Here is a 24,567-nt window from a genome sequence, read left to right on the forward strand (position 1 = left end):
AGGGGCAATAAGTTCTTGAAACACAGAGTAGAACTCAACAGGAATCCCATCCGGCCCAGGTGTCTTCCCGGACTGCATGGAGCGCAGGGCAACCTGCACCTCCTCCAGAGTAACATCAGAGTCTAGTTGAGCACTCTGCGCGTCGGTCAAGGACGGAAGGGTTATCCGGTCCAAGTACCGACCCAGCTCAGATACATCGTACTGCACCCTAGAGGAGTACAGGGCCCGGTAGAACTCCAGAAACCGGGCCCCAATATCCTTCGGTGATGTGAGCAGCCCCCCCGCACCATCCCTCAACCTGCAGACGTGTGTCATCGGCCGCTGTCCCCTGGCTAACCACGCTAACAGCCTACCATTCTTATCCCCATACTCGAACACCCGTTGGGCACTTTCCAGCATAGACTTCCTGGTGAGATCAACTCTGAGTAGGGAAAGGTCTCTAAGGGAGATCTGCCAGGGCACATAGTGGTCAGGATCAGGAGAGCGGACATATTCAGCCTCCTGAATCCTAGCTCGTTCCTCAAGGTCCCTCAGAGACTGCATAGCACCCCGTTTCCGCACCGCAACTCGAGCCACAAAATCACCCCTCAGCCAGGCCTTAAAGGCGTCCCACCCCACCAGGGGACCCACCGAACCCTCGTTATTTAACCAGTAAGTGCACAAGGCCTCCGGCATCTCCTCTTGAATGTCCGGGTCCATTATCCAATACTTAGACAACCGCAACAGCCGCACCCCTACCTCCCTGGATAGCTGGATCGTGACAGAGAGCGGGGCATGATCCGAAATACCCCTAGATAGTATCTCCGCATCCACCACCCTTCGCAGCAGACCCTGGGAGGCAAATGGCAGGTCGATGCGGGACATAGTACGATATGTACTTGAAAGGCACGTATAGCCTCTGGTGGAAGGATGCACATGACGCCAGACATCTGTCATATGGAATGCAGACGCCCAGTCGGCAAGTCCATGCTGCCTAGGGCCCGAGGCCCGGAGTCTGTCCAGCTCCCTGGAGACAACCAGGTTGAAATCCCCCGTGATAAGCACATTCTCAACATTATACATGGTCACCTGTTGCATGAGAGAGTGAAGCATGTCCAGATCCGCCGGGGGGGGGGCAGATACACCCCCACTAGCACAAAAGGAATCGCAGAGATCAAGGCATGTAGCAGCACATACCTGCCACCGGGGTCCAATTTCACGTCCAGAAGCTGAAAGGGCAAAGATCTATGCACTAGGATGCTAACGCCCCTGGCGTAGTTAGAGTAGGGTGCATGATAGTGCGCACCGACCCATGCCCGCTTCAGACTCAGGATTCGCGATCCCATCAGGTGTGTCTCCTGAAGAATGCACACATGCGGGTGGAGTTTCTTCAGATAGTTAAGCACCAGAGAGCGCTTCACAGCTGAATTCAACCCCCTCACGTTCCATGAAACTACCCGACAGTTAGTCATAAGGGGGGGTCACATAACATAACTGAGCCAGCCCTCCCGAGCCCACAGTCGAGCCCAGCGCGGCAGGGAGAGGAAAACCCCCTTCCCCCGCCTCGCCAGGGCCGAGGAGGACCTCTCCCCCATAGCAGCATCCAAGTCCCCAGTTCCCTGCAGCAACCCAAAAACACTGTATCGACCCAGACCAACCAAAATAAAACCTGTAACAGTAAAGAATAACCCCAGAGAAAACCAAACAGCCGAACGTCGGCGGGAACCCCCAACCCCCCCTCCCCCCACCCCATGCACCTCGAGAACCTGAGGAGCATTTAGTCCCAAACAAACCCATAACACAGGAGCCTAGAACGAAGGCTGGGGGCGTGTAGCCAGTGTCAGAACCCCTCAGCAGCCAGAGGGTAGAAGAGAAAGGGCAAGCACAAGTCTCTTTCCGCCGGCCCTGGAGTGTTACTGTATAAATTCAAAAAGTCTCCATTTCTCCCGCCATGCGGGGGCACATTCTTAGGGTGTTACAAACAGGTACTGGCGGGGGCAGCCATCTCAGGACAGTTACAGTTCCATACGGGAGGTCATGTGAAGGGCATCATCCCGGAGCGTTCACAGGGGCAGAGCCAGTCCATCCAAACCCACATAACTTACCCCCAAGCCGCGACGCCAACCAGGCCGGCGCGCAGCGGGACAAGGCACAGCGGCGCACAGCTCAGGGAGACACAGTACAGCAGTGAGGCCCTTATTCACATGGTCTCGCCAGATAGGAGGATCATAGGCTTACCCGGTAGGAACAACAGAACATGGATAGGTCCGCCAGCTTAGCAAAGGGAACAGGAGCAGCGCAAGGCAGCCATCAGGTCATCGATCAGGGTAGGGTGTCCACCCACGCAGATGCATCCCTCGGTGAGGTAAAGAATCGCACCGTTTCACCATCCACGACCCGCAACTTAGCTGGAAACAGGACACTGTATTTAATGCCTTTGCGGCGGAGAGCGGCCTTCACCGCATCGAAAGTGCGGCGCTGTCGTTGGGTCTCCATGGTGTAGTCGGGGAACAGAAGCAGCTTCCCATTGCGGTATGTCAGGTCACCAGCGGCACGGGAGGCACGAAGCAGTTCATCCCTGTCCCTAAAGTTTAGCAGCCTGAGAATAAACGCGCGGGGGGGGGACCCCTCGGGCCCGGGCCTAGGAGGGACCCAGTGAGCACGCTCAACCGCAAAGTAGGAAGAGAGCCGGGCCGCAGGCATCAGAGAGCGAAGGAGCTCTTCAGCAAACAGGGCCGGGGCACGGCCTTCTGCACCCTCCGGTAGTCCCACTATCCGGATATTGTTGCGGCGGCTCCTATTTTCGGCATCTTCGGCGCGATATTCAAGCGCCTTAACCTTCGACTGCAGGGCCCTAATAGAGGCGTCGTGATCCAGCACAGTGTCCTCCACCTCCCCCACGCGTCTCTCGGCCTCCGTCACCCTCGACCTGATCTTGTCGAAGTCTTGCCGGATCAGACTGACATCCAGCTGGACCTCCTCGATCTTGTTCGTCAGGGCCGCCTGGCACATCGTGATCGCCGCCATCACTTCTGGAATACCAGGGGCGGTTGGAGCATCGCCCTCCTCGTGGTCCGTTTGCGACGCCATGTTGGAAAGGCGCGCAGGAGACGGCGGGGAGACAACAGCCGGCGCAGGATCCTCCGGGATGTAGGTAGGGAACTTCAGTCTTTTTGGCTTCTTGCGGGACCCGAACGCCTTGTGAGACATCCAGAGCACCTCGGAGCCTCAAGGCAGGCTCAGGCAGGAGATAGGGGATAAAATACGGATCGCACTCCAGGAGAGCTTAGGGAACACGTCCGCTCAGTCCGCCATCTTGGCCACGCCCCCCGATGTGTATCTTTACAGATGCACGACACAGGTTTACACACAGTTATGCCTATAAACCCTCTCAGGATTCCCAAGGACTTGGTACATTTAAAATCATAAATACGTGAGGTACAGCAGAGGTGGTACAGAACATCCTGGGACTTGTAGTCCCCCTACAGCCCCTGTTCCCAGTGTATACAACCCCAGGGGGAATCCTTGTACTATTGGCAGCACACAGGTGTGTAATGCCCTGTCATAGATGATACAACACCCCTCCAGCCCAGTGTCCGGAACACTGCCCAACCGTCTTGCCACCTGCTCAAGCCCCGTTCCTGACCCCGGGGCCCCTCAGGTCTGCTCTATTCTCCTGCTTCGCTTGTCAGGGACTTCAGTCAAGTTAAAGACGTAAAACGTCACAACTAATAATACGCATTTGAGAATGCTGAAATGCTGTGCATACATTTGGGCTTGTTCACACATTTTTCTGCACCGAATCAACGCAGGGCATCACAAGGGTACATAGAAAATGGTTGTTTACACTTCAATGCAGCCAGGAGGTGCGGTGCGTTGAGCTGCGGCAATATGCAGACAAAGCTTTTAAACACAGCACACTGGAACGCAATGTACAATGATTCATATAAAAAAAGTAACAAATAAACGAAAAGGAAACAATGCGGTGCATTACACTGCAGCTTAGTGTCCCTGAACTGGTGCTGTGTGAATAAGCCGTTATATTTAAATTTTACACCGACACAAGGTTGCTTCCAACAAGAGCATTGTATGACTCAATAGCATTTAAATAAAATAAAAAAAGAAGACAGTAATAAAGAATTACTGACTCACCTGCTGGAGAGCAGCGGCTGCGGCGGCGGCTGCAGCATGTTGTTGGAGTGCTGCAGTCTGAGAGAGTTGATAGTTTGCTGGAGAAGGGGTGCTGAGGCCGGCTGCTGCCAATGCTGACTGCGTGTAGATGGTAGGTGAAGCTCCCAGTAGTGATGGTTGTTGGACACCTAATGGAGCTGATACAGCACAACAAACATGTTATACAATGCACACTGCAAAAAAAGCACGGCAAACTACACTTATACCAGGGTTTACTATAAATCCTTTATCAAAATACAGTATGAGAAAAGTGATAATCAGCTTTACCTCCACAACAGAACCAACACAAAAAGGAAAAACAAGCAATATTCATGCATACAAAAAGTTTAAGTCACAGCTGGAGGTCTAGATAAAGCGGAATCCTTTACAGGAAAGAAGCTGCCATTTTAGCCTCGGGTTGATCTGCAATTGTCATAGTGTTGCACATGTGATCATGATGGTTATGACACCAACCATTGGATAGCTTGACAGTTCAGTTGGGAACACAAGCAACTGTGACAGTCATCATCCACAGCATGCCTTGAATGGATATCCCCTCTGTCACAGAAACAAGTGTCCCCGTTGGAAGATTTCCCCTTCCTGTTCTGGTGGCAACTCAAAACGTTGGAATTACCTTTTATTTATGATAAATCAGAAAGAGGATCAAATCCGAGTCAAAAAGCTTTTAATATTGATACAGTGCATCCAAAAAGTATTCACAGTGCTTAACCTTTTCCTTCATTTTGTTATCTTACAGCCTTATTCCAAAATGAATTATATTTATTATTTTCCTAAAAATTCTACAAACATTACCCCATAATGACAACCTGAAAGAAGTTTGTTTTAAATCTTTGCTAATTTATTTAAAAAAACAAAAAATCCCATGTACGCAAGTAATCACAGCCTTCGTTCAATACTTTTTTGAAGCGCCTTTGGCACCAATTACAGCCTCGAGTCTTGTTGAGTATTATTCTACAAGCTTGGCACACCTATTGATGGGCAGTTTTGCACATTCTTCTTTGCAGGACCTCTCAAGGTTCATCAGATTGGATGGGGAGCGTCGGTACAAAGCCATTTTCGAATCTCTCCAGAGATGTTCAACTGGGTTCAAGTCTGGGCTCTGGCTGGGCCACTCCAGGACATTCATAGAGTATTTCCATAGCCACTCCTTTGTTATCTTGGCTGTGTTATTAGAGTCGTTGTCCTGTTGGAAGATGAACCTTTGCCCCAAGTCTGAGGTCCAGAGCGCTCTGGAGCAGGTTTTTAATAAAGAATGTCTGTACATTGCTGCTTTCATCTTTCCCTTGATCCCGACTAGTCTCCCAGTTCCTGCTGCTGAAAAAAAACAAAAAAAACAACAACAACGGCATGATGCTGCCACCACCATGCTTCACTGTAGGGATGGTATTGGCCAGGTGATGAGCGGTGCCTGGTTTCCTCCAGACTTGATGCTTGCCATTCAGGCCAAAGAGTTCAAAATTTATTTCATCAGGCCAGAGAATTTTGTCCTTCAGGTGCCTTTTTGTCAAACTCCAGGTGGGCCATCATGTGCTTTTTACTGAGAAGTGGCTTCCGTCTGGTAACTTTTACATTCAAGCCTAATTGGAAGAGTGCTGCAGAGATGGTTGCTCTTCTGGAAGGTTCTCCTCTCTCCACAGAGAAACGCTAGAGCTCTGTTAGAGTGACCATCTGGTTCTTGGTCACCTCCCTGATTAAGGCCCTTCTCCCCAAACGCTCAGTTTGGCCAGGCAGCCTGCTCTAGGAAGAATGTTGGTGGTTCCAAACTTCTTCCATTTATGGATGGTGGAGGCCACTGTGTTTTTTATCTTAATAGCTTCCTTTACCTTAATGCAGTGCTGTTTTCATGTCTTCATTGTTCAATTTTGCTCTCTAGTTGCTGTAATTCTTCTCTGATCTCCACACTTCCTGGTTGTCTGTTTCTTGATAACCACAGTACTGGGAGCTTTCTTTCTGTGGTCACTAATCAAGGAGGTGTGATTACTGTGTGTCTAAAACCCCTCAGGACCAATCAGTTTCGTTTTCCAAACCATCACTGCCCTGTATTGGCTCTGTACAGCAGAGGCAGGAAACAAAACTAGAAACTGCAGGTACATTATATGATTGATTATTATCTATTTTTAATCGTTTTTAAAAGGAATCAGTTAACTATTATGTCTCTATACCCTGTAAACAGTAATTTCAGCAAAAAAAATGTTTATTTACAACTCCTTTAATGCTGCAGAAATGTTTTGGTACCCTTCCCCAGATCTGTGCTTCCATACAATCCTATCTTGGAGGTCTACAGAGAATTCCTTTGACTTCATGACTTGGTATGTGCTCCGACATGCACTGTTAACTGTGGGACCTTATATAGACAGAGCCTTATAGTTTTTGGCGTTCCTATTACCACCCGATTACTCTGCAGTGTAGATAATTAGAAATGCAATACAAAAGAAAGGGACCTTCTCCTAAAGGCCAGAAATCCTTTTTGAGATCCCACTTGAGATCCGCGCTGTAGACGAAAAAGACGTCCACATCGCGGCTCTCAAGTGCCGGGTGGACGTCCCTGGACATCCTGTTGTTTACATTCCCCGTGCGCGCCGCTGGGGGGCGCAGCGGGGAAACACTGTGCCCAGCGCATCGCTGGGAAGCCGATGCGCGTGCCTGGCGGTCGCGATGCTCACCAGGTACCCGCGATCGGCGGTGACAGCACTGACGTGGAGCTCTGTGTGTAAACACAGAGCTTCACGTCCTGTGAGGGAGAGAGGAGACCGATCTGTGTCCCTTGTACATAGGGACACAGCATCAGTCACCTCCCCCAGTCAGTCCCCTCCCCCCACACAGTTAGAACACACCCAGGGAATATATTTAACCCCTTCCTCACCCCCTAGTGTTAACCCCTTCCCTGCCAGTCGTAGAGATGATCAAATACCACCAAGAGAAAGCTCTATTTGTGGGAAAAAATTATAAAAATATCATTTGGGTACAGTGTTGTATGACTGCGCAATTGTCATTCAAAATGCATCAGCGCTGAAAGCTGAAAATTGGTCTGGGCACGAAGGGAGTTTAAGTGCCCAGTAATGAAGTGGTTAATCTGCCCCAGCTTTTAAAAAACAGAGATACTCTTCAAAAAGTAGATGGAAACTTCAACAATACACTCTTATCTGATCCTTTCTGGTCTGTAAAATTCACCATTGAAAGTGATTTGCTATATCTGCTTAAAAAAATAATTATATATATATATATATATATATATATATATATACACACACACACACACATACACATACATACACACATACACACACACAGTATTTATCGGCATATAACACGCACCTTCATTTTGAGAGGGACGTTTCAGAAAAAAACGTAAATTTTAAATAAAGAACGTTGAAGCAAAATAAGGGTCAGTGCCCATCAATGCAGCCTGATCAATGCCCATCTGCAGCCTCCCCATTGCCATGAATGCAGCCTGACCAATGCCCATCTCAGGGAGGGGGGCCAGATGAGCACTGTCAGATTACATACAGCGAGAATCTCCTGTTTACTCGACAGGCTCGTTAATACAAAGTCCCGCCTCCTGGACCAGCTTCTATGATAGACAGAACACTGGTCCAATGCCAGCCCAGGAAATGGGACTTTCTATTACAGAGGCTGCTGTGTAAACAGGAGATCCTCGCTGTATGTAATCTGATGGCACTCGTCCCGCCCCCTCCCCGTTCTCTCCGAGGCAGCCCATATTGTAATATCGGCGTATAACACGCACACACTACTTGCAATCGATTTGCAGGGTGAAAAAGTGAGTGTTATACGCCAATAAATACACTATATATATATATATATATATATATATATATATATATATATATATATATATATATATATAGTGTATTTATATAATATAGTGTATTTATTGGCGTATAACACTCACTTTTTCACCCTGCAGATCGGTTGCAAGTAGTGTGTATATATATAATGATTTTACCAGGAATCGGGTCATCTGATAGCTTCCTATGTTCTCAGCCTCTTCGAACGATTATAAATGATATTTTGTAGCAGCTATTTCTGGGGACTACAGAACCTCACCCCTCTGTTATGGAGGAGAGGTGAGGGGCAGGGTTGCATAGTACTATCCTGGTAAGCTGTAATATACCATCCAACGCCCATATCTTTCAGTAACCCCATTGACCAGATCTCTGCTCTGGAGTTTCTGGGTCTACACGTCTGCTGTGGCTATTAAAAACTAATTTCTGGCAGGGTGATATCAAGTTGTGAGTATCCAGAACATAAAGAAGCCAGAAACTGACTCAGCCCCCGCACACTACCGGTATCTAAAATAGCACCTTTTTTTTTTTGGATGACCTTCCAAGGACCAATCTATATATGAATGATAACATTGGATCATGCACATAGTTTGGATCAATATAGATTACATGTTTTTAAAGCTGTATTGTCTCTAGGGAAACTATCAAACCATTCTTCCCTTCCAAAGGACCATTCATCTTTAAACATAATGCATTCATTGCTCATTATTGCTTGACTGCCATAAAACAGAAAGTGGGGTACTGGTAATAAATAAGAGCACCAACATATAAACAAATGAAGAAAAATACCACCAGATATCAAAGAAATGACAGTGCAGAATTAAAAAAAAATGTCTACAAAAATAACAGATGGAATCAACCATAACCATGCCCACGAGAGGATATCCTGAAATCTTTATTGCCAGAGGGCCCATAAGATGGCCACGTTGGCTATGTTGACAGTGAGTCATATTGACAATTTCCAAATTAGCACACAAGAGCGCTTTCATTAGTCAGGCAACGGCAGCCATCTGGTCTTGTCAGCTCCTTGTGCAAGCGCTCTGTCAGCCTTTAATTATGCAGTGCTGACTTCAAGCTTTACATTCTAGCTTCATTTGTTCCGACAAAAGCGTCTTCTAGAATTGCTGCAGTTTGCTGCCATATGCATCTAGTACAAAGATTCGTAGAATAAGGCAAATCTCTGCAAATACAACCAGCAAGGTCATTATGTCAGTAGCTACAACAGTTTATTGTAAACATATGTAGCTACAGTTCATTGTAAACATATGTAGCTACAGTTCATTGTAAACATATGTAGCTACAGTTTATTGTAAACATATGTGAAATTTTCCATAGTTCAGGTTAAAAAGTGCCACTATAGCCATCGTCCTTCTAGTGGTCGTCACTGCTGAGGTTTGCTGTACATAGCGTTATAAAAAAAGAACTCAATCTGGTTTAGTATAAAAAAAGGAGAAGTAACCAAAGCTCTTTTGGCTGTACTTCTCCTGTAGGTCACAGGAGTGCAGTTTGTTCTGCACGTCTGTGACCAGTTTTCAGCTGACAGCGGGCTTATGTCCGCTGTTAATGGACTTCACTTAGCTGGTCCAGGCTTGGGAAAGATCCCAACCATATGTTCAGGATCCAACCAAATGCCCAGAGTAGCACCTGGCTCAGGCTCTTAGCAATCTGCTGAGAGCCTGAGCCAGCCTCTTCCACCCCCTCCACTGCCAGTGCTCCAGTGAGAGCTGCAGGGGCAGCATAGAGAGTTCGTGATTGACAGTCCCGCTCTGAGCAGAAATACGTAAGTGGAGAACTGAGCGATCAGTGGTGTTTGATCGCTCAGTTCTCACTGCAGCCGGCAGGGGGACAGATGTGGCTTTGAATCTATGTGGCTAAATGTCCATACTTTTCTTTTAATGTAGTCTTAACCACTTCTCTACCGCCTCATTGTGAAATGACGGCGGCAGGGACCCCTTCTTGATCCGGGTGGACGTCATATGACCTCCTGCGTTCCCGGCGATCTAGGGCGCGCGGCGACGCTCGTGACCCGGCGATTGCCGCCGGGTGCCCGCGATTGTCGGTAATCACGGCAGGAGTGTGGATCTGTGTGTGTAAACACACAGATCCACCTCCTGTCAGCGGTGAGGAGACCAATGTGTGTTCCCAGTACAGAGGAACACACATCGGTCTCCTCCCCTTGAGAGCCCCCTCCCCCCTACAGTTATAACGCATCTTAGGACACATATTAACCCCTTCCTTGCCCCCTAGTGGTTAACCCCTTCCCTGCCAGTCACATTTACACAGTAATCAATGCATATTTATAGCATTAATCGCTGTATAAATGTGAATGGTCCCAAAAACGTGTCAAAAGTGTCCGATGTGTTCGCCGCAATGTCACGGTGACAGTAAAAAAAAAAAAAATAGCAAATTGCCGCTAATACTAGTAAAAAAATTAATAAAATAAAAATGCCATAAATCTATCACCTATTTTGTAGACGCTATAACTTTTGCGCAAACCAATCAATATATGATTATTGCGATTTTTTTTAACCAAAAATATGAAGAAGAATACGTATCGGCCTAAACTGAGGATATTTATTAAATAAAAAAGTAAAAAAGTGTTTTTTTTTAAATTGTCGCTCTTCTTTTGTTTATAGTGCAAAAAAATAAAAACCGCAGAGATGATCAAATACCACCAAAAGAAAGCTCTATTTGTGGGAACAAAATGATAAAAAAATTGTTTGGGTACAGTGTAGCACGACCGCACAATTGTCATTCAAAGTGCGACAGTGCTGAAAGCTGAAAATTGGCTTGGGCAGGAAGGTGCGTAAGTGCCCGGTTGAAGCAGTTAAAGCTTAATTTTTTTTAAAAAAATAACTAACACGTTACATTTACAGTACCTGCACTGTGCAATGGTTTTGCACAGAGCCGCTCCAATCCTCCTCTTTTCAGGTCCCCCGCCGGCACTCCAGGCTCTGCCCCCTCGAGCAGTGCCACCCCCCCAAAAAAAATGCTTGCCCTGGGGGGCACCATTGTCTGCTCGCTCCCAAGCCGCTGCTCTATGCATCCATAAGAGCTGCCCCCCGATCTATCCTCATTGGCTCACTGGCAGTGATTCATAGCAGTGGGAGACAATAGGCTCCCGCTGCTGTCTCGTACAATGAGAAGGGAGAACCCTGGGACAGCCAAGGCCATCATGAACAACACTGGATTGGAGGGAGCTCAAATGAGGATTGGGGGGTAAAAACCCTTCAGCCTTTAGAACCACTTTAAAGTTTATATATGAACAAAAATAAAATCATTTATTTAATGAGTCCTTTAATTTCCATGTGTTCTAGCCGTTTTTTATTTTTTAAGAACTCTCTGGAAATTGCTAAACAAACATGTAGAGTCATCACACATGATCAACTTTCTAGAATGCAGGGACTAATTACCAATCTGCACCCACACAGAAGTCAAACTGGGAGCAGCAGTGGTGTCCATGCAGCAACTGATATGAATGGAACCGCCTGCTCACAGGAGGTATGGAACACCTGCAAATCCCATGCAGACAAACACAGTCCCCACACTGGTATACACCAAGTGCAACTTGCAACTCTCACAACTTTGGAGGTTTAACATTAAAGTCTATGGCCCTCAAGTTCCATGAAAGTCAGACCAAAGTAGTGCATGAACAACTTTAGGTCGTGCATATAAAAATGGTTATCATTGAAAAACATGGGGTTCGCCTTGTCATGCGACTTTGAGGTCCAAAGTCCCATGTGAAGTCGCACAAGTGTGAATGGGGTGTTAAAGTGAAACTTCACTCTCCCAATCAACCTTGATTATTTTTTTATTTTTTATAAATCTTTATTGCATTTTTGAACAAGAAAAAAAAAGAAAAAAAAAAAGGAGAGAACAACAGGAACATACACAACATATCAGTTAGTGCTCAACAAATCTCCGTATGATTGGCATGCAAAATGAACAACTCATGACTACGTATATGCGTACTCGGGACACAGCATGATACCCAGTATGTCAGACGTCTCCTCCATCATCGGAACTAACTATTCTGTGATCAGGCACAAAATCTCCATTTCCCCGTTTTGGCAAAGTACCTAGAAGCTGACGCATAAAAATCGAATCAGTAACTTCTTCACCTGACTATCAAGCCGTAGTAGGTTCCGCTAGCCATGTACGCCAGATTTTATCATATTTCAAGGGGCACCCTCTATTTTCATATGTATCTTTATACAGGGGAAGGCTCTTCCATTGAGCCAGAGAAGGCATCGTGGGTTTCTTCCAAGTGCATAGCTATATTTTTCCGAGCATAAAAGAGTAATAACCCAATCAAAGTTCTCTTTGCAACAGTCGGCACCAGTGTTTCTATCAGGCCCAAGAGGCACACCATCATCGTCATTGGTACTGTGATCAGGGAGACCAGACCAATCAGATCTAGCACCTCGGTCCAATATTGCTGGATCTTAGGGCAAGCCCAGAAAATATGTGTAAAGTCTCCCGGGGAGACACTGCATCTCCATTATTCTGCAGAGAGCTCGGGTTTCATTTTATGACAGGAGATCCCCATTCACCCTTCACTGTGCAGCAGGCATGCAATTGGCAGGTTAGTGAGGATGTGAGGCTGGGGGTACAAAAATGGGGGATGCTCAGAGCAGTGGAGCATGTGTACACAAATGGCAGGTGACTCCAAGCCCCAGGGTACCACAGCCAGTGTATATAGGCAGTCTCTGCAGAACAGCACACTAGGCCTTGACGGGGGTGTGTAGAGATATACAGGGCTGGTGGATGGACACACTGGACCCACGTTCCGGAACTCGGCCGGGCCCGCCACAGCTCACTCCCACGGGATAGCGGCTCAGGAAACAGCTGTGCTTTGCAGGCTTCACTAGGCCGTGGCTTCTACGAGTGCCCCCAACGGCCGGACGGGCCTCTGGAGCGTAGCAGGTAGGCGGATGGGCAGGCAGGTGGGGGTAGGTGACAGTCCTTACCTCCAGCAGGCCAAGATGCGCTTTTCCCAGAACGACACTGGCCTGCAAGATGATGGCGGCCGCAGGAGTATGGAGCTATGGCGGGCAGGCGATCTCGGCAGAGCCGCTGCACAATACTGGCCCGGGACACTGCAGGGGGAACCGAGAGGAACAGGCGGGCGAAGATATCTGCTGAATTCCCGGAGCTCCCCACAGACACGTCCGCCGCTGCTCACATCAGGCCACGCCAATCTTGATTATTTTGAATCGTTATGCTGCTAGCATTAGTAAATAAAGAGGAAAGTTTTTTTTTTTTTACATTTCTTCAGTTACTTCTGTTTTTTTGCCTGGGCAAATGATATACAGACAGTCCCCGAGTTACGAACGACCCCTACTTACGAACGGCCAGCCACTTGTGCTCCACGCTGGTCCTAGATACCTCCAAACACATCCCACACTGCAGTACTACATGGCCAGAAGAGCCCCAGATAACATAAAAGCGGAACATCCCACATTCATGCACAGGCGGACGTTACACTTACAAATGCAGTGTTCTCCCAGGAAGTTACACTTACAAAGGCAGTGTTCTCCGAGGAAGTTACACTTACAAAGGCAGTGTTCTCCCAGGAAGTTACACTTACAAAGGCAGTGTTCTCCCAGGAAGTTACACTTACAAAGGCAGTGTTCTCCCAGGAAGTTACACTTACAAAGGCAGCGTTCTCCCAGGAAGTTACACTTACAAATGCAGTGTTCTCCCAGGAAGTTACACTTACAAATGCAGTGTTCTCCCAGGAAGTTACACTTACAAAGGCAGTGTTCTCCCAGGAAGTTACACTTACAAAGGCAGTGTTCTCCCAGGAAGTTACACTTACAAATGCAGTGTTCTCCCAGGAAGTTACACTTACAAATGCAGTGCTCTCCCAGGAAGTTACACTTACAAAGGCAGTGTTCTCCCAGGAAGTTACACTTACAAATGCAGTGTTCTCCCAGGAAGTTACACTTACAAATGCAGTGTTCTCCCAGGAAGTTACACTTACAAATGCAGTGCTCTCCCAGGAAGTTACACTTACAAATGCAGTGTTCTCCCAGGAAGTTACACTTACAAATGCAGTGCTCTCCCAGGAAGTTACACTTACAAAGGCAGTGTTCTCCCAGGAAGTTACACTTACAAAGGCAGCGTTCTCCCAGGAAGTTACACTTACAAATGCAGTGTTCTCCCAGGAAGTTACACTTACAAAGGCAGTGTTCTCCCAGGAAGTTACACTTACAAATGCAGTGTTCTCCCAGGAAGTTACACTTACAAAGGCAGCGTTCTCCCAGGAAGTTACACTTACAAATGCAGTGTTCTCCCAGGATGTTACACTTACAAATGCAGTGTTCTCCCAGGATGTTACACTTACAAAGGCAGTGTTCTCCCAGGAAGTTACACTTACAAAGGCAGTGTTCTCCCAGGAAGTTACACTTACAAAGGCAGTGTTCTCCCAGGAAGTTACACTTACAAATGCAGTGTTCTCCCAGGAAGTTACACTTACAAAGGCAGTGTTCTCCCAGGAAGTTACACTTACAAATGCAGTGTTCTCCCAGGAAGTTACACTTACAAAGGCAGTGTTCTCCCAGGAAGTTACACTTACAAAGGCAGTTTTGCGACTTACGAACAAACCTACAGTCCTCATTGTGTTTGTATTTCGGGGACTGCCTGTAATACATCCCAGGACTCTTCAGGAGCTAAGGGCAGATTTAGGAAGTAAATGTTACACAAATCATTTGCCCTTATTCAAGATGGCCACAACCAGAAGTGCTAGGGGTTTGTTTTTCAAAGTGATTGGTCAACAAAAAAAAAAAAAAGACATGGATGGGGGTGTTTGCTTTAAATATTATAAATGAATTGAACAGCATTTTTTGGTTTGTGGAGCTCAGATGCAGTAAGGAGCCATTTGCCATTGTGAACAAGGCCAAAGTGAGCATTTCTGTCAAGCATTGAGGCTTGAGAAAAAAACACTGTCTGGTGTTAGGAATTTTTTTAATGTAAAATATACCTAGCATTGTAACATTATAATAATAGGAAAGTTTTTATAGTGTGACTTCAGATCTCCTGTAACACACCCCGGAAGGGGTCTGGCACATCATGTCTTTCAGCTGGCATTTAACACCATCTAGAAATCTGTCAAGGCTCACAGATGTTCTATTCCTTTAATTGTGCCAAATAGTTACCATAAGGAGAGCTGATAAAAATAACCGGGTAAATCACATCCAGCTAAAAAGGTTCTTCACTAGGAAACACAACCCATAGCAACAGTGACATCAATCCCTATTCAGTAATAAACACGATCTCCATGTCAGGAAGAAATAGGTTTGTCATCTATGATACCAGCTAAGGGAATATTAACCCCATATTAACCTGTTCCCTCTCGCCACTCGTCTTCCCAGACCACTCTATGATATGAATAGAAGTATTACAGTGATCTCCAATATGCTTGGCTAACCACAGGAATTAATCCAAAGCCTGCCCTAAGCTGAAGTATAGCTCTTATCGACAAAATAAGGGGCGAGCATGGAGTAGTAAAATGCATGAGGAACGACTCACACCTATGTGTGCATTCATCTACATTGTGGTGCCTGTTCACTTTGAATCGATCTTCAGTGTCTTACGTAAATTTTTAGACATGCAAACTCCATATTAGGACCTTTATAAACGGCAAATAGAAAATGGAACACTGAGAGACAATACAGTATTTACATCAAAGGCCGTCTATACAGGAGCATTAATCACAATCAGCCATCCACACATTAATCCTGCCCTCCCCCAATCCCCTATGGAGCGGGCTCAATGCACGCACCACACAATTGCAGATGGTAATCTGTATGCATGTATGTATGTATGTATGTATGTATATATAAAAAAATAAATAAAAAAAAAGGCATTCATTGCTTTCATACTGGTTGTCAAAAAGCACATACGTTTTGTACTGCTTTATGAATGTTATAGCCTTGAAATAAATAAATATTTGATTACAGGTACTTCTATAGCACCATCAATTTACACAGAACTTTACATATATTATACATTCAAATCAGTCCCTGCTCTCAAAGAGCTTACAATCTAATGACCCCATCCCACATACCCCCATGGGACACTGCTGGCAAAAAAAAACACGGACAGGGGTTAGAACCCTCCCTAATTAGTGGTCCAACGGATCACAGTTGATCCGTGATCCGAAGGGGTCACCCCCTTCGGATCGGAACACACTGTGATCCGCGGATTGTCACGGCTCCAGAGCTAGGCCGAAGCCGCGGCCTTTCCTAATGTTACGGCGGCGGCTCCGGAGCTAGGCCGAAGCCGCAGCCTTTCCTAATGTTATGGCCGCGGCTTCGGCCTACGTCCGGAGCCGCCGCTGTAACATTAGGAACGGCCGCGGCTTCAGCCTAGCGGCCATCTTGGTACACCCGGCGGCGGCCCTCCTCCGTTTACACCCACAGAGAAGGAGCCCGCACTCGTGGGACACGCCGCTCGTCTGTCGGTACTAGCTGGGGGGGGGTCACTGTACTCAGAGAAGGGGGGTCACTGTACTGAGAGGAGGGGGGGGTCACTGTACTGAGAGGAGGGGGGGTCACTGTACTGAGAGGAGGGGGGGTCACTGTACTGAGAGGAGGGGGGGGGGTCTCTGTACTGAGAGGAGGGGGGGGGGTCTCTGTACTGAGAGGAGGGGGGGGGGGGTCTCTGTACTGAGAGGAGGGGGGGGGGGTCTCTGTACTGAGAGGAGGGGGGGGGCTCTGTACTAAGAGGAGGGGGGGGGGGGTCTCTGTACTAAGAGGAGGGGGGGGGGTCTCTGTACTAAGAGGAGGGGGGGTGTCTCTGTACTAAGAGGAGGGGGGGGTCTCTGTACTAAGAGGAGGGGGGGGTCTCTGTACTAAGAGGAGGGGGGGGTCTGCACCGAGGGGGTACTATAGTTGGGGGGGGGGGGGGGAGGAGGAGGAGATGTGGATATTACAGTGGGGGAGTTTTTTTTTTTTGCCAATCCGAAAAATGATCCGATCCGTGACTCCTGATCCGAGGAACGATCCGAACCGTGAGTTTTTTGATCCGTTGCAACCCTATCCCTAATCTATCCAAAAATGAAAAAAATAAGTTTTGCCCTTAGTTCTACTTTTAGGTTATTAAAGTGGATGTAAAATCTTACTACCTTGAAAAGCCCACCGCAATCCTAACAAATCCCGAACCATTAGGATACTCCCCAAAAGCTAAAATAAATAAAATCGCAGTTAACTTTTTTTTTTTGCTTGTAATATCGTTCGTCATGTGCGTGAACGCAGTCCCCCTGCATCGATAACTAGGGTTGTCCCGATACCACTTTTTTAGGACCGAGTACAAGTACCGATACTTTTTTTCATGTAGTCGCCGATACCGAATACCGATACTTTTTTTAAATGTCATGTGACAGTTTTCAAACCACAATACAGACTAAGGATATTTTCTTTAGAATTATGAAGAACTCTAACTCAAGACATTATAAAAGAATAAAAATGAGTAAAAATGAATAAAAATGTTTTATTTGCTTGTCACGCAGTAGTAAAAAAACTCAAAGAATTTTCATAGAACATGTTGATAAATACAAAAAAAGTATTCTATTTAGGTATCGGGAGCATTTGCGCGAGTACGAGTACTCCCGCAAATACTCGGTATCGGTCCCGATACCGATACTAGTATCGGTATCTGGACAACCCTATCGATAACCATAGAGCAACTGATGGGTGTGTACATTCTCTTCTAAGCATGTGATGTGCAACGTCACAAGGCGGCAGAAATAAGTGACTGGCTAGGAAGAACGGGGACAGACAACAGCGGAGGAGTATGTGACATGCATACATCACAAGGGGGAAATGGAGAATGCTGCTGGCTGGGACCGACATTAGTACACAGAAGAGACATTAAGCAGGACGCGGTCAGGTGCGCAAACCAGCAGTTGTCTGTCCGGGAGAGGAGGGCTCTTGAATGGCTTGATTGGAATCGATTTCATTTTTTCTAATCAGCCATTTGTAATAGAAAATAGTGGACAACACAAAATATAATGTCACTAATCATAGAAATCTACTGTAGATTCTCATGGTATTACACTTTAAAGTGGAACTATAGGGAGATCTATAAGGGAAGGTTAAAACCCTGTCCGTTTTTATTTTGCCCTCCTTGTCCCAAGGAGGAGATTTCACTGCGCTTCCTGTCCCATAGCCAAAAACAGGAAGTGAGAAGAAGTCCCTGAAAAATTCGGGAATCCCTTGAACTAGTGTCCCCATTGGAAGATTTCCCTTCTAGGGACAACCCAAAATTTGGAATATTCTTACTTTTACTTTCAATGATAATGGTAAACAGGACAAATAGAGAGAGAGTAAATCTTCCTAACTGGGGCAAAAACAGCAATAAAAGCTGACAGGTGTTCTAATCCCTCTCTATAACTTAAAGAAAAGGGGGTTTTGCCTTTAGTTGTACTTTAAGAAGAATATTCCCAACTGTACTTTAGACCCCATACACACACACACACTATACAACTTTTGTTGTCAGATTCCCTTTAGATTTACCAAAACCATGTAGTGCAAGTGCCTGTCTGATTGCAAACAAATTGAAACTCTTAAGGTTTGACCTCGAATTATATGGTTTTGGTAAATCTAAAGAAAAAAAAAATTGTATAGTTTGTATCCAGCTTTAAAGCCCTAATCCAACTTTCAGACAGGATTTAAAACTTTATCCACAAATGTCATAAACCAAAAATGTATTAAAGTGTGAGTAAACTCCAATGTATGATGTTTACTTAAAAAGTAATACGGCTTACCTATTAGGTACTGTAAATTTCTTCTAAATGTGCACCATTTAGGAGATATTTACTTTAGATGCAGCCGGTGACATCGCCGGCGCATGCGCTCTGAAGGAACCGCATTCACGTGCTGTGCCTTCAGAGCCGTGCCATAAACAGTAATTGTCGCCTCGGCCAATCAGCTAGCCGAATACCGCGATCCTGGAAAGACTGGGTGAAGATGACAGCGGTGTATGCACGACAATATACATCGGTAAAATGGCACAGTTGCACAAACGGGCGTATAGGTACGCCCCCTTTAAATTGCGGCTTAGTGGGCACGCGTGCCCGCCGTGTGCTCCGTGACCATGCCCGCTGGTGTCCCGCAATTGTGACACGGAGCTGCAGGTATTACTGGTCTATCCCTTTTTACTAATAAAGACAACAGTCAAGGTTTTTTTGGAGTGCGGCTGTCCATTCATCTCTTCTATTACTTCCCTGCCACAGTTAGAATCACTCCCTAGGACACACTTAACCCCTTGATCGCCCCCTAGTGTTTAACCCCTTCCCTGCCAGTGACACTGATCGCTGTATAAAATGACAATGGTCCCAAAATCGCATCAAAAGTGTCCGATGTGTCTGCCATAATGTCACAGTCACGACCATTAGTGTCACGATCACCACCATTACTAATAAAAAAAAATATATATAAAAAAAATGCTCTAAATCTATCCCCTATTTTGTAGACGCTATAACTCAATATACACATATTGTTTTAACCCAAAAATATGTAGAAGGAAACATATCGGCCTAAACTGAGAAAAAAAATTGCTTTTTTATATATTTTTGGGGATATTTAGTATAGCAAAAAGTAAAAAATATTGCTTTTTTTTTTCAAAATGTATGCTCTTTTTTTGATTAGAGCGCAATAAATAAAAACCGCAGAGGTGATCAAATACCACAAAAAGAAAGCTCTATTTTGGGGGGGGGGGGGGAAAGGATGTCAATTTTGTTTGGGTGCAACGTCGCACGACCGCGCAACTGTCAGTTAAAGCGACGCTGTGCCAAATCGCAAAAAATGCTCTGTGGTCAGGAAGGGGGTAAATTCTTCCAGGGCTGAAGTGGTTAAACTGCCCGGGGGCCCTATTTATTTATTTTTTATGCGGTTTACTACTGCTTTAAACCTTCATCACCGACAATATCAAAAGAAGTTGTGCAGAAATGTTCTACTTGCCGACATATGCCTAAAGCAGGTAAAAAAAAGAAAAAAATCTCACTCTTGCCACGTCCAGAAAATAAGCGAGAGCCGTGTGTTAAGTATAAACATATGGAGGAAAACCAAAATCTGAGCATTCCTTTACCTGGCTGTGACACAGCAGTCGCTGTAAACTGGGTGGCCCATGGAGGGGGCGTCTTCTGTCCTCCAAACTGAGCCATTGTAGGGGGAAGGCGTCAGAATTCTATGACTGTAGCCTGCAGAAAACACACAAAATAACAAACTTTGAGCTGATGAAAAGCAAAAAAAAAACATCAATATCAAAAGGCAGACCTACACAAAGGGCAGATACAGGGGCGGACTGACAACTCATGGGGCGGACTGACAACTCATGGGGCCCCCGGGCAATAGAAGATTATGGGGCCCCTGGGCAGATATTGTTATACAATACATTATAGTAGCAGAAATCTTGTTAAATATCATACAAGCTATGGTGGAAGTCCACTAAAAAAGCATTCAAGTACTTGATTTGAAGCAGCATTGCATTGGGCGCAATCAATTGTAACAAATTAATTCATTGATCAATGTTACCTCTTGCGATAGGGTAGGCCAGTCTTCCAACACTGATAAGATACCTTTTCCTCTATGGGCAGCAGATGTCCCTTTGTTCATTCAGCTTCAGTGAGGACCTCTGCTATCAGTAAGTGTAAGCACTGCCTCCTAAGTCAGAGGTAAAGCTCTCAGATCACAAGGGATCAAGAGCTTTGCCGAATGCTGAGTTATTGGTCTGACTCAACAGGGGTGCGTCAGAGTGTGGCAGAGAGACCACTGCTTACACATAATAGCAATGGTCCCCTCTGCAGAGGAATGCACAGGGAAAGATGGACCTCATACTAAGGCTCTGTTCACACCTAGGCGTATATACGCCTGAAGCGTGACGCCGCAGCAGCCCCTAAGACGCTGGAGGGATGATTTTACATTGCCCTCTATGGAGATGGTTCACATCTCCACGCTGAACGCCGTACGCCTGATGATGTGGACCTGGGGGTAAGCTGCATTCACAATCACGGCGTTTTGTCGCCGCAAATCGCGGTACAAAACACCGCAATTTGCCGCCGCAATTCGCGGGACAAAACGATGCGATTAGGTACGCCAAGGTGTGAATGCAGCCTAAAGGAGCTCAAGTGAAACAACCAATAAGATCTTCACAAGTTATCATCTGGCTCTTCTGCAAGCTTTGTTTACATTTAGGAAACATTTTAGTTGAGTGGTATTGTTTGTCTGGAGTTTTCTATTCCATAAGACCCATTAGAACACTCTCCTCCCTGTGAAAAGAGACCCGTGGTGGGAGGTAGCAGCTACCAGACATTCAGGAGGCAATACTGCAGCCAGAAAACGGGCGCCAAGCAGTTGCTCCTAGTTCCAGCGCAGCCTCATCCACATGAAGGAGTCACGTCTGGTGGTAGTACCACCTGCAACAGCTTGTATAATGCTGGGCATTAGGGCTGCAACCAACAATTATTTTCATAATCGATTAGTTGGCCGAATATTGTTTCGATTAATTGGATAATCTTTAAAAAAAAAAAAAAAGTGGTATACAATTTAGTTAATATATAAAGTTTAAAAATATCCATATGCAGTGGTAAATATAAAAAACCAACCACAGTAACTGTAATGCCTCTAGTCTATCAGCCTCCACCTTCTCTGGGTTCAGATGCTGATCATCCATGCACACAGTCTTTGAAGTAATTTTTTTTAAACCACTTAAGACCCGGACCAAAATGCAGCTAAAAGGACATTGCCCCTTTTTGCGATTCGGCACTGCGTCGCTTTAACAGACAATTGCGCGGTCATGCGACGTGGCTCCCAAACAAAATTGGCGTCTTTTTTTCCCCACAAATAGAGCTTTCTTTTGGTGATATTTGATCACCTCTGCGGTTTTTATTTTTTGCGCTATAAACAAAAATAGAGCGACAATTTTTAAAAAAAAATAATTATTTACTTTTTGCTATAATAAATATCCCCCAAAAATATATATAAAAAAAAAAAATTCCCTCAGTTTAGGTCGAAACGTATTTTGGTAAAAAAAAAATAAAAAAAAAATAAAAAAATCGCAATAAGCGTTTATCGGTTGGTTTGCGCAAAATTTATAGCGTTTACAAAATAGGAGATAGTTTTATTGCATTTTTATAATTTGCCATTCTGCCGATGTATATGTGCAGGGGGCGGTCCCTAAGTGGTTAAACAAACATGTTAAAACTTACCTGAGTGGGGTGTTTTTTTACCTTAATGCAAGTAACAGTTATCCTTTAGAACCATATTAACTCATGGGGAATTCCACTATCAAGTCAGCTGCACTGTGAAAAGTTAACAGAAAACAACGCGTATGCAACCAACTACGTGCTTCACATCTGGTTGTGTTAGCAGTAACTACACGTTAAAAGGCGACTGTAGTTTTAGGACATATAAACAGGTTTTAAAGCTGAACCAGAAAACAAACTTTGCTAACAGGAAGGCAGAAGAGACAACATGTGGTTTATTGCCCAGCTGTCCCTCAGTTCTTTAGTATGTACCAACCCCAGCATGCTTTGATACCAGGATGATCTAAGTCCCATGCACTAACGCAGGAGTTGCGTCATCCCAGACCGGCCAATCAAAAGAGATCAAGATGCCGGTGCCAGCAAGGGAGTTAGAACACTACAGGGGAGGCAAGTATGGGGAACTTTAAAGCTGAACTCCAAGCAAACAGCTTAAAGCGGAATTCCACCTATAAAAAAGTCAGCAGCTACAAAAAGTGTAGCTGCTGACTTAATAATCGGACACGGATCTGTCCCACAGTCCAGCGATGCGGGCAAACGAAGTCCCCCTCCTCTGCTCGGCATTGTGATTGTGGGTGCCCGGCTGTGGCTTCACAGCCGGGCACGCACTGCGCATGCGCGAGCCGTGTGCTGCACTTTGCCAGGCAATCTTCCGGGACCTGTGATGTGTCTCAGAAGATTGCACGAAGGGAGGGGGGGGGAGAGGCGAACTTCTTTCCGGCGCCGCAGAGCACCAGGAGGAAGTGGGAGCTGCATGGCCCTAAAAAGAGGGTATGCTCCCCCCCCCCCCCCCCCCAAGAAAAAAATTACATGGCAAATGTGGCATGTCGGGGAGTCACTTAAAGCGGAAGTTCAATTTTAGGGTGAAACTCTGCTTTAAAACAGATATAAAATATATATATAAAAAGGATTTATATTTCTATCCACCCAACTCTGATACTTACACAACTCTGCCACACAGCACAGCCCTCTCTGGCAGGACAGGAGACCTGTTTTTTCTCTGCTGCAATCAGAGATCTTGTCCCTGTGATTGGGCAGCAACAAGAGAAAGCTGCACAATGATCTCTCTCTCGCTCTGACCTCCTATCAGCACGTTGCACATAAGCACTGCAGTACAAATGATTGGCTCATTTTGTTGCTTCTCCCTATCCCGGCCTAAGCTCATGTACACTACTTGAATTTGAAATACTAGGGATGCACGGATATATCAGCTGACAAAAATAGAGTTATTTGTGTTTTGCCAATGTCATGCGACTCAAAAACCACATAAAAAAAAAAACGCAACATGGGAGCATTTTTGCCGTGTTTTCACTGCAACAAACCAGTGTGAAGACAAAGGGCTAGATTCAGCAACGATTTACGCCGGCGTATCCATAGTTACGCCGCGTAAATTCAAAGCTGCGCCGGCGTATCTTCTTTCTGTATTAAGAAAGCAAGATACGCCGACATTAGCCTAAGATACGACTGGCATAAGTCTCTTACGCCGTCGTATCTTAGGGTGCATTCTCACGCTGGCCGCTAGGTGGCGCTTCCATCATTTTCGGTGTAGAGTATGCAAATTACCTAGTTACGCCGATTCACAAACGTACGTGCGCCCGGCGGTAGTTTTTTACGTAGTTTGCGTAAGGCTTTTTCGGCGTAACGTTGCTCCTGCTATTAGGTGGCGCAGCCAATGTTAAGTATGGACGTCGTTCCTGCTTCGAAATTTGAATTTTCTGCGTAGTTTGCGCAAGTCGTTCGCGAATAGGGCTGGACGTAATTACGTTCATGTCGAAACCAATGACGTCCTTGCGACGTCATTTGGAGCAATGCACACTGGGATATGTACACGGACGGCGCATGCGCCGTTCGTAAAACACGTCAATCACGTCAGGTCATCACATATTAGCATAAAACAAGCCCCCTCCTTCCACATTTTAATTACGCGGGCTTACGCCGGCCCCATTTACGCTACGCCGCCGCAACTTACGGAGCAAGTGCTTTGTGAATACTGCACTTGCTCCTGTAAGTTGCGGCGGCGTAGCGTAAATACGATACGCTGCGCCGCCGTAAGAAGGGGTGCAGCTACCTGAATCTAGCCCATGGAATTTTAAAGGGATGCATTTTTGAGCTTTTCTTGCGCATTTTTTTTTTAATGCAAATGCACTTCAAAAACTATTAAAAAAAAAAAAACGTAATACAATTATGTATATAAAATAGATAAAAAATAAAATAAATAAACTGTCCATTTTGGTTTTGGCCAAGTGCATCCAGAAATGTTGTTTTCAGTCCAGAATGAAAATACACTATGAAATACATTTAAAAAGTGGAAGCAAATTCAATTTTTAA

At 45.7% G+C, this 24,567-nt stretch overlaps 1 protein-coding gene across 3 annotated transcripts in view; it reads right to left on the reverse strand.

Annotated features, from left to right (window-relative positions):
- CCAR1 (cell division cycle and apoptosis regulator 1) overlaps positions 1-24,567 on the reverse strand; it is a 95,206-nt gene that overhangs the window by 66,622 nt on the left and 4,017 nt on the right. For all 3 annotated transcript variants that reach the window (XM_040362196.1, XM_040362195.1, XM_040362194.1), the window contains exons 2-3: positions 20,067-20,178; positions 4,132-4,307 (exon numbers count right to left, since the gene is read on the reverse strand). In XM_040362196.1, the coding sequence (XP_040218130.1) occupies positions 4,132-4,307; positions 20,067-20,142 (252 nt within the window). In that variant the 5' untranslated portion in view covers positions 20,143-20,178. The remainder of the gene's footprint in view (positions 1-4,131; positions 4,308-20,066; positions 20,179-24,567) is intronic.

Source organism: Rana temporaria, chromosome 8, assembly GCF_905171775.1.
Source record: "Rana temporaria chromosome 8, aRanTem1.1, whole genome shotgun sequence".
NCBI lineage: Eukaryota > Metazoa > Chordata > Amphibia > Anura > Ranidae > Rana > Rana temporaria.